Source organism: Gracilinanus agilis, chromosome 1, assembly GCF_016433145.1.
Source record: "Gracilinanus agilis isolate LMUSP501 chromosome 1, AgileGrace, whole genome shotgun sequence".
In the NCBI taxonomy this organism is placed as follows: Eukaryota; Metazoa; Chordata; class Mammalia; order Didelphimorphia; family Didelphidae; genus Gracilinanus; species Gracilinanus agilis.
This window is the reverse complement of record NC_058130.1, coordinates 386,822,620-386,837,424: the sequence shown is the minus strand read 5'-3', so window position 1 is coordinate 386,837,424 and position 14,805 is coordinate 386,822,620. Positions and strand designations below refer to the sequence as shown.

The following is a 14,805-nucleotide window of genomic DNA, read 5'->3' as shown; positions in this document are numbered from 1 at the left end:
TTGGATGATTCTAACTCATACTTGAGTTACTGATTTTGTCTCATTGGTTGCCATTTCTTGTCTGAACCTGGCCTATTTCTTAAGTTTGAATTTTTTTAATATTGAACTATGCTTGCCTTAGAGCGGGTAGGCATTCCCAAGTGGAGTCTCAAGCTATAGGCCTCTTCATACTGCCGTTTTCGTCTAGTTCTAGGGGTCTGCAAGTTTTAGTGCTTCTAAGGTGGTGTGATCTTGGGAGAGGTATGGTTGGTTATTGCTCTCCTGATCCTTTTTGTTTTATTCCAAACCAAGGAAAGGTCATTGGTCCTCTGCGGCTACATAGTACTCCAGGGCCCCTACAACTGACCACTGCCAATCAATGCCAGTTGTACTCAGTGCTAGCAAAGGGTCCCCTGTAATCTTTCTGAGCAGTTGTCCAAAACCCTTGCCATCTCTGGGCTGGTAGGTCCTGAAGCAGCTTCTGTAGCCACCATTGCCACCACTATGTGTGAAGGCTCCAGGCAGACCTCCGCCCAGTATTAAAGACATCTCTGGCCACTTAAGTTTTCTTAGGCCAGAAGAATACTTCTCCCCTTTTTGTTGGATGGGTACACTGGGAGTTTGGCTGGACCCTGGCCTGCACTCTTGTCTTGGTTCTGCTTATCAGGTACTTTTCTTAGAATAACCCCAGTAAGTAGGACTTTAAAGGGTTCTTACATTATACCATGTTGACCAACCTCCTCATTTCCCCGATAAGTTAAGGCTCACGTTGGCAGTTACAACTGAACTTGGGTCCTCTGACTCCAATGTAATGCTTTCTACTACATCATGCTGCATGGGTCTTCATTCAAGGAGCTATCATTTCATTGGAGTGGACATTTTTTTCATCATTATGATGACAATCTTTCTGTACTATAGTCAATTAGTCCAATGGCCGTCAGCTGAAAAAAATTCACTATTGGTCAACCCTCTAGTTATATACTTATATTATGCATTTAGTCATTTTTCACTCAAGACTTTCATGATCACTTTTGGACTCTTTTTGGCAAAGATACTGGATTGATACTGGATTAGTTTGCTATTTCCTTCTCCAGGTCATTTTACAGATGAGGAAATTGAGGCAAATAGGGTGAGGTGACTTGCACAGGGTCACGCAGATAAGTTGGATCTGAAATCTGAAAGTGTTGTCTTTCTGACTCTAGGCTCAGCATTCTATCTACCGTGCTACCTAGCTGGCTAAATTTTTAATAACTTGGATAAAATGAACCTCTGACAAAAGGTTAAGAAGGCCTGACTTTTGCTGGCACATAACCTTCAAGAACTTATGGCTAACACTGAGCCAGGAAAACACTCAATAGCACTTCAAGAGGAAGGCCTAAAATTTAAAATCAAATTAGTGTAGTGGTGCTGAGATGAAACTTTTAGGACTAGAATAACCATTTATTTTCTTCTTTTAAAGGTTTGAGATACATTTTTATTACATTTTCTTTTACTAAGTATATTTTGAAAAATTAAGGAATATAACATTGACCTCATGACAACACAAATAATTCAATGACACTTTTTAATGTTTTGATGAGTATGGTCTCAATAATCTTTTCACAAATGCAGTGATCAATTTCTGCCACATTCATATCCACTTAAATTTAGTCTATTGTTTGGTTGCTAATAAACTAGAAAAATGGCATTGTTGGTATGATGTTAACATGTATGTGCCATCATTGCTTACATTAGCAATAAATAGTACTGGTAAGAACATTTGTAATTGGATAACTCTTTCTAGTTACCCTAATGATGGGGGAATACTTGGCATAAGCAAACAAGTTATTGCTGGGCCTACATCCCTATTTATAGTAAAATTTTTATGGCATTTCAAGTACTTGTAGGTTGTTGCTAAAACTCAATAAATATGGATATTTTGAAATGGATTGTATACAGATCCTACATTAATAAATAACCATTCCCTTGAGTTTATTTTTCTAACTGTAAATTTTAAACGAATTTTGAAAATAAAGAAAAAGGAAAGGGTGTAAAATAAAGTACCTATGATTCACAAAGTATATCACAAGTGCTAGGCTTAGCATTATTTTTCCTATGGTTTTACCGAGGGGGAGTTGGGAAGAGGGAGGAGAAATGGGTCATTTCAATATATGTGGTTATATAGTATTTGACCTCCTCTGAAGGGCTTAACTTTACCTGCAGTTTAAACTCATTTTATGGATGAGGAAGGAAACAGGCCCAGAGAAGGTAAGTTCTCTCAGTCATGCAACGTGGCCTAGGATCCCTAGCCTCCAAACTTCCAAGTTAAGTGTTCCTTATACTTAATCAGCTATGCCAACTTGAGAAAGTTGTACCATTAAGCATCTATATTTGAATATTACGAATAAACGTGTTTAATCATTATGGGCTTGTTGCGAACAAGGTAACTCGGGTTCCTAATTTATTCTGGGGTTGCTCAGATAAAACATTTTGATGCTGAGTGGTTAATGATCTAATGATCTCTCTGTAATTTGGTCTGAACCTTGGATAAGACAGTTACAAACTACATAATTTCATTAGGGCCTTAATCAATTAAATCTAAGTGAAACAGTAAACTCTTATCTTCTGGGTCAAAGTCTTTAATGCAATGTGACACATATATATTACTATTAATTATATAAAATAATTTGTTCAAACTAGAAAATATTAACTTAGTAAATTTATTGGAAATAAACTTTGGTAGCCTATCGGGGTTCTAGTTTAAATGTTGGCAATTATATCTTTAGCTTTTATGTTAATATATTCTTTAGAAATTTTGCATTATCACAGTGTAATAATTATATAAAAAAACTATTTTGTACTTAATATGAATCATTTCCTAGCATCAAGAACATGAAAAAAAATTTAGGGTTACCCAAATTATAGCAAGTAGGTACAATATACAAATTGGATACTAAATTGTTATGTGGTGAAATTGTTAATCCAGAATAATTAACAAATTGAGTGTTATGACTAGCTGAATATTCATATTAGGAACTTTAATTTGCAACAAATTAGAAAACAAGATAAAAATTACAAAATATATAGTTGGATCATTCTGCACTAGTGGAGTGTACTCACACCAATGAGATCATGGATCCATCATACTAAGAATTACAAAACAAATTATGGTTGAGACTTTTTCAGATTATGAATAGGAGTTTATTATATTTATTAAAATTTTCATTTGAAGTCCTATACATTGAATTAAAAAAAATATACAGCACTAGAAAATTTGGTATGGTAGAAACCTGGTGACTCAACAGTAGGGATTTTTTTCCTTGCTCTAATTATTTCAGAAAATGTCCAAACAATTCAGTGTACTGCTGTGGGCATGCTTTGAAAACAAACAAACAAAAAATAGTATCTTAAAGTGCTGTTCCTTTTGTTTCCCTTCTGGCCAATTAATTTTCTTCTGGCCAGAATAAAATGACCAATATTTCAGAGTTGAAATGATGACTTCATTTATTTAAATACAAAAGTAATACTTCCTCAATGATTTTTGCAAAACACCATTAACTTGATTATTCAAAGTTATGGAGAAGAGCCAAGTAGTACAAATAAGAAAAGATCATTTTGTTTTGATTTGCATCATAGAATTTGGGGGTGGGAATGATATTCACCTTCCTAAATATTTATTTCCTTAGGGCTATTAAAATTTATGTATACAACCTGGACACACAGTGACAATGGAGGGTAATGGGAAACAGCTCAAAAGCATATTGAAATGGCAAAGTAAAGTTGGATTAGAATTCTGGTGGACATATAAGAAGTGACTACATACTAATAAACATCTCGTTTGTTAAACATGTTAAAAATAGCTAATCTGAGAGTACTTAAGTACCATGTCCTATCTTCTGATTCAAAACATCACATGGCAACCTTTTAAGTATTATTCATCTATTAAAAAAAAATAACAAAAAACCACAAATGCAACAAACTTCTTAGAGTAGTTTTTTCTTTCAAATAAGTAGGCTTATATGGTACTATTTGCCATACATAGAGCTTTTAAAAAGTAGACAGCTTTGCAGCCACACATGCAGCAAATTGATTGTCGGCCATCACATTTTGTATCCTGACAAAACTGTGGCTAGTTAATCCTTATGTGCCAACCATAATTATTTGAGCTGGTCAAAGATACAAGAATCCAAATGATTATTCACACATAAGAACATTAAAATAATAATAATAAAGGTCATAAAGGAATTAAGTAGTGGATCTATATAAACAGGACCCATGGCCCTGATATTCCACTTATTTAATCTGAATTAAGTGCAAAATTTCCAGAAATGAACCAAACAGAATTTTGAACCTGACTGCAAACATAAGAAATGTATGAGGGGCAAAAAAGTTTAGCCATAGAATTTTAGAAGTGGAAAAGGGCAGTTAAGCTTAAAAGGGACGGAATCCAACCTTCTTAATGAGGAAACTGAGGCACAGCCAGGTGAAGAAACATCTGTGGTCATTCAGCTAATTTGTGGATAAGTCTAAACTAGAACCTGAGTCTCAATTTTTTTGTTCAGTGTCCCCCACCCCCAACCCCCAATTATACTGTGCTGCCTCTCAAAATATTTGGGGCAGCCTCAAATTTAAAATCAAGTCACTAAATCAAAACAAAATTAGGCCTAATAATAAAACAAATATTCAGAAATTTCCAGTATTAATAACTAAAAATTTAAAACCTGCCAGGAATGTTATGACTATAAAGTTATAATGTTGAGTGAATGCCAATTCTTGAGTTTTAATATGTTTGACCTAAACAGTATAGAACAAAAAGAACTACTAAAATATCAGTTCTAACATATAATGAATTTTAACTCATTAAATGAATTTAAGTTTTTATTTGCGTATTTCACTGTAGTGCTGTGACAACAAAATGACACCTGTGTACCAGCGCATACATCAACAATCCGATGTCACTTTCATTACACCACTGCTAAAATATTTAGCTTTTTGAAGGTGACATAAGCATATAAGATGGCCATATCAAATAATTTTCTGGGTTTTTCTTTGATAAAAATCTTCATTTTTTTGTCCAATAAATATTTTATGAACCTTACTTTTACAGCCTGCAAATTATTGGGGCGTAAGGGAGGAAATCACTGAACTGCGTTATAGTGAAATAGCTGCTAGAATAACCTCACAGGCACCAATAAGAGAAAATTCCATCATAATTAAGGGCTAATTATTGGTGTTAGTCCCACACTGATAAAGTTCTTTTGAAAATATCTGTTAGCCCACTTAAATGTGAAAATGCCCTTTCAACATGCACAGAAGAAAATATTCAGAAAGTTATTTTTTGGCCTTGCTATGTCAAAAGTCAATTGTACAAAGATCTACGCAATAAACCTAAAATGATAATTTTAAAAGTCCGTCTATTAAAAACAAAAATGTCATGCACTTTTATTATCAATTATGCAGATGCTTTAAAACTGTTGCAAGACCATATGGTATATATTAGCTTTTATACTGCTAATGCACAACTAACAGCAAACTTGATTAGAATAACAGAAATCTGTCTTAATTACACCTTTATATCACACTAAAGAGACAAATGCCACAAGATGTGCAGAAATATTCATTTCTGAGCACTCGAATGGCAGGGTAACTTTTTGTGTTGTAATCCTTCACATATAGAACAACAACAAAAGAAACAAAAAATCCTGCAGTCTCACTTTACAAAAAAAAGTTCTGCTGTAAAATATTAAGGGAGAGGGGAGCTGTATATTACCTATAACACAAAGTAACTTACAACTAGTGTCAAAGAGCAAACAAAACCTCTAAATAAAAATATCAAAATACATGTAGCAACAGAAGCACGAATGCTGCATTAAATACATTTAAGAAGACAATGTATTAGTTAATAAAAGACACAGATATGGGGGGAATTTATAACAAGTAGCTAGTAAAGTAAAAGAATGGGAAAAAATCTGAACTAAACTTATGTTTTACCAGCCCTCCCCCCCAATTTAAGTACAAATATTTTTGGTGTCTTTCCATTCATAAAATACCTAACACTGTACATTCATTAAAAGTTTTTAAATTCACAGAAACACCTGGTTCTTTCCACAAAATTAACCTTCTTACTTTTTTTTTTATAAGCATTTCAAAGTAGACATTATTATGAATGAAAAACAGCCAACAACTGGGCACACCTTTTGTTTTTTGTTTTAACACTGAAGATTTACAAAAACTTTTTAAAAGTTATCATAATCCTTTTTGTCTTTTTTCCCTTCAGCTTCAAATCCATCAACTCCATCACTGTCCCTTCTTCGTTTTCTGTTGTTGTGGATATTGAAGCGCTGGTTCATTTGAGGCAAAGGATCCATACCTAGAACTTTGTGTATCTGACGGAATGCAAGGAGTCTCAGAGCAAACTGTTAAGAAAAAGAACCATTGTGGAGTGCAATTTTACTAGTTCAGAAAAAAACCCAAATATTATTAGTAAAAACCTCAAGCTCCCCAAAGTTTTACTACTTTTCTAATAAACAGAATTCATCTCCTTTAAAACTGCCAAGTTTCAAAGGCTAGGCAATCTATATATTTAAAAGCAAATACTATACAAATAATTTATTTTGGATTGAGTAAACTATATTCTTCCCTTATTGGGATGAATCTAATTTAAACATTAACAATGCAAATATGAATAAAAAAATGTCTGATTTTCATGAACAAAAACAAAACCCACTCAATGCCTACGCTCTCCATGATTTAACAAATAGATGTGTATATAGCCAATACTCTACACCACTGTAAGTGTTTAGGAAACTGTCAAATTCATTCTAGACACCTGTTTCAAAAGATTTTGTTGGATCTTAGTTCTGGATAAACTATGAAAAGATAATCTTATTTATTTCCATGGTCTAGTTGAACAACTCAAAAAACCTCTTTCCCAATAACTGACAGCTTTCACCCAGAGCAAACTTGTATAATCTAATGGAATTTCCCCCTCCCATAATGAAGATATTTTTGTTTATTTTATCCTCAGAGAGATCAAGTTATCACCTGTGTAAGAATCCATTGTTATTATCTTTGCTTAGCTTCTTTTTAACCAGGATAAAATAATTTCCTTTAATAGTACTTTGTAATTATGATTTTACAGTATTAATTTTCATGACATTCTTTTCTTACAACTCCTTGCCCCCCTTTAGATGAAAAACCTAAAACTTTTAACAAAAATTTTAACCAAAATTGAATAATCTAGCAGCAGATTTATCTCCTCTCCCCACATGCTATACCAGTGGTGTCATAGTCTAATAAAAAAGGAAGGAGGAAAGAGAATAAATCATATATAAGAATACTTGTGGATACTGATATCCCTGCCACATAATAACTTAGAAAACCATGTGTTTTGGTTTGTTTTAAAAATTATTTGCCAATTATATTTTAATATAATGTAATTATATTAAGCTGCATGTGGCTTCATGTTTGACACCCCCGTGCTATATGGCTCTTATTTAAGCATAATTGCATAGTTAAGTCAGATTGGGAAATCGAGTCTGTCTTTACTGAAGATTCTCAAGTCTTTAAACCTTTGAAATGCTGAATAGGTTTATTAATATGTGGATATATGCCTAAGGCAGATGAGCTAAATGCCTGTCCAATTGATAGTAACATCTTTTGTATGCATAAGTAACCATTACCCTCAGGCACCATAGAAAGTGCTCTATTAGGTACAGAGTATACTTTTATCCTTCTGTGTGTATGAGAAATAGGTCTTATGGATAGTGTAGTAGGAAGAGTTTATTCTAAAAAGCTAGTCTGTAATAACCAAAATATAGAGCTTATGCTCTTTATTATGATTTATGGCTTAAAGTTGGGCAACTTAAAATTACATACCTAGGATCACACAAAACCAGGAAAGACCTTAAGAGAGATCATTTAATATAACTCCATTTTATTAATGGCATTTCCCACATCCATCCTACATCTAGCAGATTTATTTCTGATACATAATAACAGGTAGTAAAAAATCCTCATCAAGGATTAGGGAGTTATTTTTTGCATCAAGCCATGTTTGAGGCATATCAGTATAATAAAACATGATCTGCACAACTATTATTCATAAATACTTAAAACCTGTACAATATTCAAACTTTTGTCCTAAGGTATTTGAATAACTTGCTTGATGGGGAATTATGGTGTCTATGCTAGTTTTCTAGAAGACATCAATATGATTAAACTTCTTTTTCTCTTTCCCCCATTGTATTAGGAGTTTAGCTCCTTGTCATTTTCTTTTTTCTTTAAATTTTTTTTAAAACCCTTTCTTCTGTCTTGGAATCACTACTGTGTATTGGTTCCAAGGCAGAAGAGGGTAAGGGTAGGCAATGGGGGGTTAAGTGACTTGCCCAGGGTCACACAGCTAGGAAGTGTCTGAGGACAGATTTGAACCTAGGACCTCCCATCTCTAGATCTGGCTCTCAATCCATTGAGTTACTTAGTTGCCTTCTTCCTTGACACTTTCAATGAACACATTAAGGTTTCCTAGACTAAAAGGACACAACATCAAACTTTTAATATGTAAGCTTCTCTTAATTAATGAATTTATGGATAATCCATCAAACAATGTTTTTGCTTTACTCTTTCTACTTTGAAGGTTATCTTCTGCATGCTCAGAGAAAAATTAATTGAGTTAGTTTATGCTAAATGTAATAAAGGTAAAACCTATTAAAAATATAATACTATAAACTCCGAGGCTCTATATATGTTTTGAAATCCACACATCCCTTCTCCTCTCCATAAGTATAACTGGCCAAGAATTGACTGCAAATGCAACATATTAATGAATATAAATCCCATAATAGAACATAAGATAATTGGTCACTTTACTGATCCTACTCTAAACCTTCAGATTCACTAGTTTAGAATGTGTGACTCTGACCAAGTCATTTTGCTTCTCTGGAGCTTGTTTTTCTCCTCTGTAAAATGAGGGAGCTGGAATCAATGATCTCTATAAGATCCATTTGCATTCCATGACCTGTGAACCTAGTCTTAATAGAGATTTATTCTGGTCTCATAAACTGAGCTGGCTGTAAAGTTTCCACCACAAGAGATATTAACATTACCTGGGCACTAGAAGTAATATCTTCCCGTTGTTGGTCAGTCATTGTAGCCAGTGTATCAAATGGGTCCTTTTCACAGGGATCTAGAAGTCCAGGACCACCTATAGCATATCACCATTAAATAGAGAAAAAAATATCCTTTAAAAATTATTCAGCCCTATTCAGCTATCAAAAATCAAATAATTAAGTATAACTTGCCTTTAAGAATAATTCCTGAAGAAATGCACTCAAAAACTCTTCTCAATGCATCTCCAGGACTCTGAGGTCCAGAAGCACTACTGATTGCTTTCTCTACTAGCAACTCCATAGCCTAAAAAAAAAAAAAATTTAATATTGTTTTAATAGTTCACAAAGAAATCTGCATGCTGGCTACTGGTGCTAATGAGAATAAACTTATAGTCAGTAAAAAATGAAAGGTGCTGAGGAAGACATAGAAACCAAGTCTAATAAGCAGAAAAAAGAAGCATCAAGTTATATCTTATAAAAGCTAATATGTTAAACTGATTTTGCAGTTTGTACTTAATAGAAACAAAAATGAGTAAGAAATATTGTCATCTTAACATTTTAAAATCATTTTGGTCATTATTTTAAATAAACAGATATAGTAAGGGACCGATTATTATACCTGCATTTACAATCACCAAAAGCCACAAATGCTTTGGTAAAAGACTCAACAGAGGATTTATGGGAAAAAGGAACAAAAATCATGAGAAAATGAGATATCATAGATGGATTGTGACCTTAAGCTCATGGAAGGAATACTCACACAAGAATTATTTACATTTGAAGGTTTAAATATAGTGAAAGCATATGAGATTCTTCTAATTTTAAAGGCTCAAAACACTTAATTTGAAAGGTTTATTTAAGTTTCTTTTTTTTTTAATTTTTATTTTGAATATTTCCCCATATTTACATGTTTCATGTTCTTTCCCTCCCCAAAACCCCCTAAACTCCCTTAGCCAACACACAATTCCACTGGGTTTTACATGTATCGTTGATCAAGACCTAATTCCATATTACTTATAGTTGGACTAGAGTTATCGTTTAGCATCTATATCCCCCAATAATATCCCCATCAGCCCACGTGTTCAAGCAGTTGTTTCCCCTCTGTATTTCTCCTCCCACAGTTCTTCCTCTGAATGTGGCTAATTTTCTTTCTCATAAGTTCCTCAGCCTTGCTCTGGATTATTGCATAGCTGCTAGTAGAGAAGTCTGTTATGTTCGATTTTATCAGTGTATAAATAAATAAGCCTCTGTGTATAATGTTCTCCTGGATCTGCTCCTTTCACTCTGCATCAACTCTTGGAGGTCATTCCAGTTCACATAGAATTCCTCCAGTTCTTTATTCCTTTGAGCACAATAGTATTCCATCACCAACATATACCACAATTTTTTCAGCCATTCCCCATTCCAAGGGCATTCTCTCATTTTCCAATTTTTTTGCAACCACAAAGAGCACAGTTACAAATATTTTTGTACAAGTCTTTTTCATTATTATCTCTTTGGGGTAAAAACCAAGCAGTGCTATGGCTGGATCAAAAGGCAGATAGTCTTTTAAAGCCCTTTGGGCATAGTTCCATAATTTGAAAGGTTTTGAAAGACTTAAGCACTTTATTTTGATATTAAAATATTCTGGTAAGTTTAAGTTAAAGAAGATATGTTTTTTTTTCCCTACTGTTTATAAAATTACAGTAAAAAAAAAAAACTAAAAACTAAAAAAACTAAAACTGTAATTTTCATTTGAGGCATTGTTAGATTTATAATTCCAATCTCCAACGGGCAACTACAAACTGCCTATCTATCTTGGAGGTTACCTTTTATGAATAACTTTTTAAAAAAGATCACCTTTCCAAAGAATGGCCAATACTACTAAATAAATAATTGTCCATTCCAGAAATTTGTGTTCCTACTGACTTTTATTTTAAAAGCTCCACTAAATAACCTAGAGAGGCAGTATATAGCTTTAATGATAATGAAAACTATAAATGATACTGGGTCTGTAAAGATCCGTGGTGACAATTCACTTGGAAGAATATGGTCAAATAAAGATAATCAACTTTGAAAGACTTAATTATTCTGATGAACACAATAACTAATGACAATTATAAAGGACTCATAATGAAGCATGTTATTTGACAGGACTCGAAACACAAAATGAAGTCTATTTTCTTCTTTCTTGTGTTTCCCTGCCTTGGAAACATGGCTAATGTAGACATTTATTGTGCATATTGATAAGATATTTGAAAAGGGTCTATTTTTTCTTGCTCTCATTGGGTAGGGAAATGAGAGTGGAGAGAGAATTTAGAGTTAAAAATAAAACTTAACTTTAAAAGTGTTCAAAACAGAAGTTAAATGAAATATAAAAGCAAAGCAATAGGAAGCAATCCAAATGACCCAAAGTTGGGGAATGCCTAAGCAGATTATAGTAATATTAATATAACATAATATTCTATTGCCATTATAAATGATAAATATAATAAATATGCAGAAATAAGGAACAGCTTCAGATATGGAAGGGTCCTACTTATACCTAGCATTGCTTCTTCACTTTATAGATGAGGAAACTGATACAGAGGAAACTGAAAGCCCAGTTTGGAAGAACTAAGTACAAATTCAATAACTAAAATCCAGGCATATTTGACCTCCAAATCTAAAGTTCTCTGCATTGCACCACATTTTCTCAAATAATAATACAAAGCATTCAATTCAATAAGCCTACTATTAAATATCTAATATGTGCTAGGTACTAGCAACACAAACAAAAACTAAACAATGCCGTTGGGGGGCTTAAATTCAACTGGAGTACAACTGTGAGAAATAAAATGGAAAGTACATATTGAAATTACAATTATGTAAAAGTATGTTTGTATAGCAAACAGTAATAGTTTAAAAAGGGGTTTTTAAATATATGCTTATTTTTATTATCAAGCTTGCTCATTAAATAAAAAAAAACCTACAGGTACAAATTTTACACAGGTCAAACTAATCTATGCCTAACTTTACATATTTTGAAATTTATAAGCATTCTAATCTTCAAAACATAAGAAATGTTAAGTCTGAGGATATGAACAGAACCTGAGATTCTCTAGCTTTCAGGCTAATGCTAGCTCTGAAATCACATCTTGGACCATTCAGCACCAGTGAACTCTAAATACAAAGCCACCTCATTTATCCTGGCTTCACTTACCTAGCAACTTCAAGTATTTGCTATATAGCCAAGAACCAGGAAAATATTGGGCCTAATTTTTATCTGAAGTGTTTATTTGGCACTTATTAACTCTTATTTTAAATACCATGATGCTTCTATAAACAAAGGAATGGGGGAACTACAGATGTGGAATGCTATACTCTATGAGAAATTGTTGTATTAGCTGATTTTGTTTAACTGGTTTCTAAGGGAGGATTCTATTTGGAAAAGGAACATTAATTTAAAGTGATTAGAAAAACAAAAACTTCCTCCACCCCTGACTTAAATTAGCACAATAAAATATTTTTTAAAGTACTATACAGGGGGCAGCTAAGTAGCTGAGTGGATTGAGAGCCAGGCCTAGAGGCAGGAGGTCCTACAAACCACCACCCAGCTGTGTGACCCTGGGCAAGTCACTCGACACCCATTGCCTACCCTTACCACTCTTCTGCCTTGGAGCCAGTACACAATTTTGACTCCAAGATGGAAGGTAAGGGCTTAAAAATAAATAAATAAATAAAATTAAGTGCTATGCAACTGTCAATGTGATTATTTTGTGTATTAGAATGAGTCAACTTGGGCAGCTAAGTGGCTCAGTGGAAGAGAGCCAGGCCTGGAGATAGGAGGTCCTGGGTTCAAATATAGCCTCAGACACTTCCTAGCTGTGTGACCCTGGGCAAGTCATTTAACCCCAGCTGCCTAGCCCTTACCGCTCTTCTGCCTTGGAACTGATACCTAGTATCAATCCTAAGACTAGATAGTAAGGGTTTTTAAAAATAAAGAAAAAGAATGAAAATTAAAAAAAAAAAAAAAAAAAAAAAAAAAAGAATGAGTCAACTCTGCCAACTCCCTCCTCTTCTGGTTGGCATTAAACTGGCCCCTTCCTAGGCTTCTTGCAGAAGAGAGAAAAGGGCTGGGTAATTGAGGTTAAGTGACTTGCCCAGGGTCACATGCTAAGAAGATTCAGTAGAAATTTCACCTTCTGCAGGAGGTCTTCCTGTCCCCCCCCCACCCTTGGTTCTTTGTGTCCTTTCCTCTGCTATTTCCTTCCACATACCTATATCTTGTATGTACCTGGTTATTTACATGTCTCCTCCAGGAGAATCTAAATGCTTTGAGATTTGAGAGCAGGGACTGGTTTTGCCTTTTGGGGGGAGGGGGTGGTGCTTGGGTGGTATGCATTGCCAGAACTTAAAACGATGTCTGAAATAAAGTGCTTAATAATGAATGCTTGCTGACTAACTGACATTCACAACAATAACCCAAAGCCATCAAAAATAGGTTTAATACACTCTCTGTTTAAAGGGGCCAAGTGTTTAATACATCTTAAAATGGTTAAACAAATAACTTGTTACTTAAAAGTTAAGTTTTAGATATCTGGAAAACTTTCTGATATAGAACATCTCATTTTCCCATAATGCTAAATAAGGCACTGCTATACAATGTTGTACATGACATTTATTAGGAAGGACAATATGGAACTGATAAACAAAGAATTCTGGGTAGGCATAGGACAAAGTTTATAAATAATAACAATTAATGATTCCATGCATATAATATTTAAGATAGAAAAATTTGCATACCTACTGGCTACAAATATATCCCAAACTGCATTCAATGTTAACTTCTGGGGAATATACAAATATCCCTTCCACATCATAGGGGTTGGAGGTGCAACACTTCTGAAATCTGGAAATCTCAAATTTTTTGGCTTTCACAGTCTTTTTGCAAACTTCAACTTTTTACTTATTTTTAACTTTAAAAAAGAAATTGTGTATATTTATGGTATTAAAATAAAAAATGATGATTGCATACAATTATATATATGTATATATAAATATAAAAAATATTAAGAAAATTTCTGAGTTTCTAAACTTTTTCTCTTGCCTTCTAGCCTTTTTGTGACACCTGTGGCTTTTACAAAATTCCCCAAACATTGCCACTTAATTTCTTATGCTGAACTGCAATATACTGAAACCACAATGGGGAAAGTCTCAACGTGGAAGAGATACCTGTATATAAATTCTTGAGAAATTTGACAATTTTATAAAAATTGTCTAGTAAGTATTTGTAGAAAGGTTGATACTTGCAGTAGTGAAAGTACAAATGCACACAAATGAAAAAATTAAATTCATTTAACATTTTAGATAAGCTTTAGGAACTATATTAAACACATTCAACTAACATAAGAACACAATCTGTAAGTAATATGTAAAAAAAACTCTGCTAAAATTCAAATCTGTTCAGTGCTAAGAACTGAGGATTCTGGATCTTCTATTTAGATAAACAAAATATATGAGGAGGAAAGGGTGAAGTCATGAGTTTAATAGGGCATGATATAGGACATAAATATATATAAAATGCTTGTTAAAAGTGACCGTCTAGATTCATAGGCTGCTGACTTACAAAATGACACTGTAAAGCCTATATAAAAAATTGTAGCTTGCAAAAATGTCTCTCTTTTTTGATATAGGCCCCAATAAAGATTCAATATAATTCAATAACAGCTTTCTACATTAGAGCACATAAATAGATTAGAAATTCTGAAGTAGAATATCA

General features: G+C 33.5%; 1 protein-coding gene across 1 annotated transcript in view; it reads right to left on the bottom strand.

Moving 5' to 3' along the window:
• Window positions 1-4,823: 4,823 nt before the first annotated feature.
• Window positions 4,824-14,805, bottom strand: part of ZFR (zinc finger RNA binding protein) — a 74,666-nt gene continuing 64,684 nt past the window's right edge. Inside the window, exons 17-19 of the mRNA XM_044664447.1 lie at window positions 9,258-9,369; window positions 9,063-9,160; window positions 4,824-6,374 (exon numbers count right to left, since the gene is read on the bottom strand). Coding sequence (XP_044520382.1) covers window positions 6,195-6,374; window positions 9,063-9,160; window positions 9,258-9,369 — 390 coding nt within the window. The 3' untranslated portion in view covers window positions 4,824-6,194. The remainder of the gene's footprint in view (window positions 6,375-9,062; window positions 9,161-9,257; window positions 9,370-14,805) is intronic.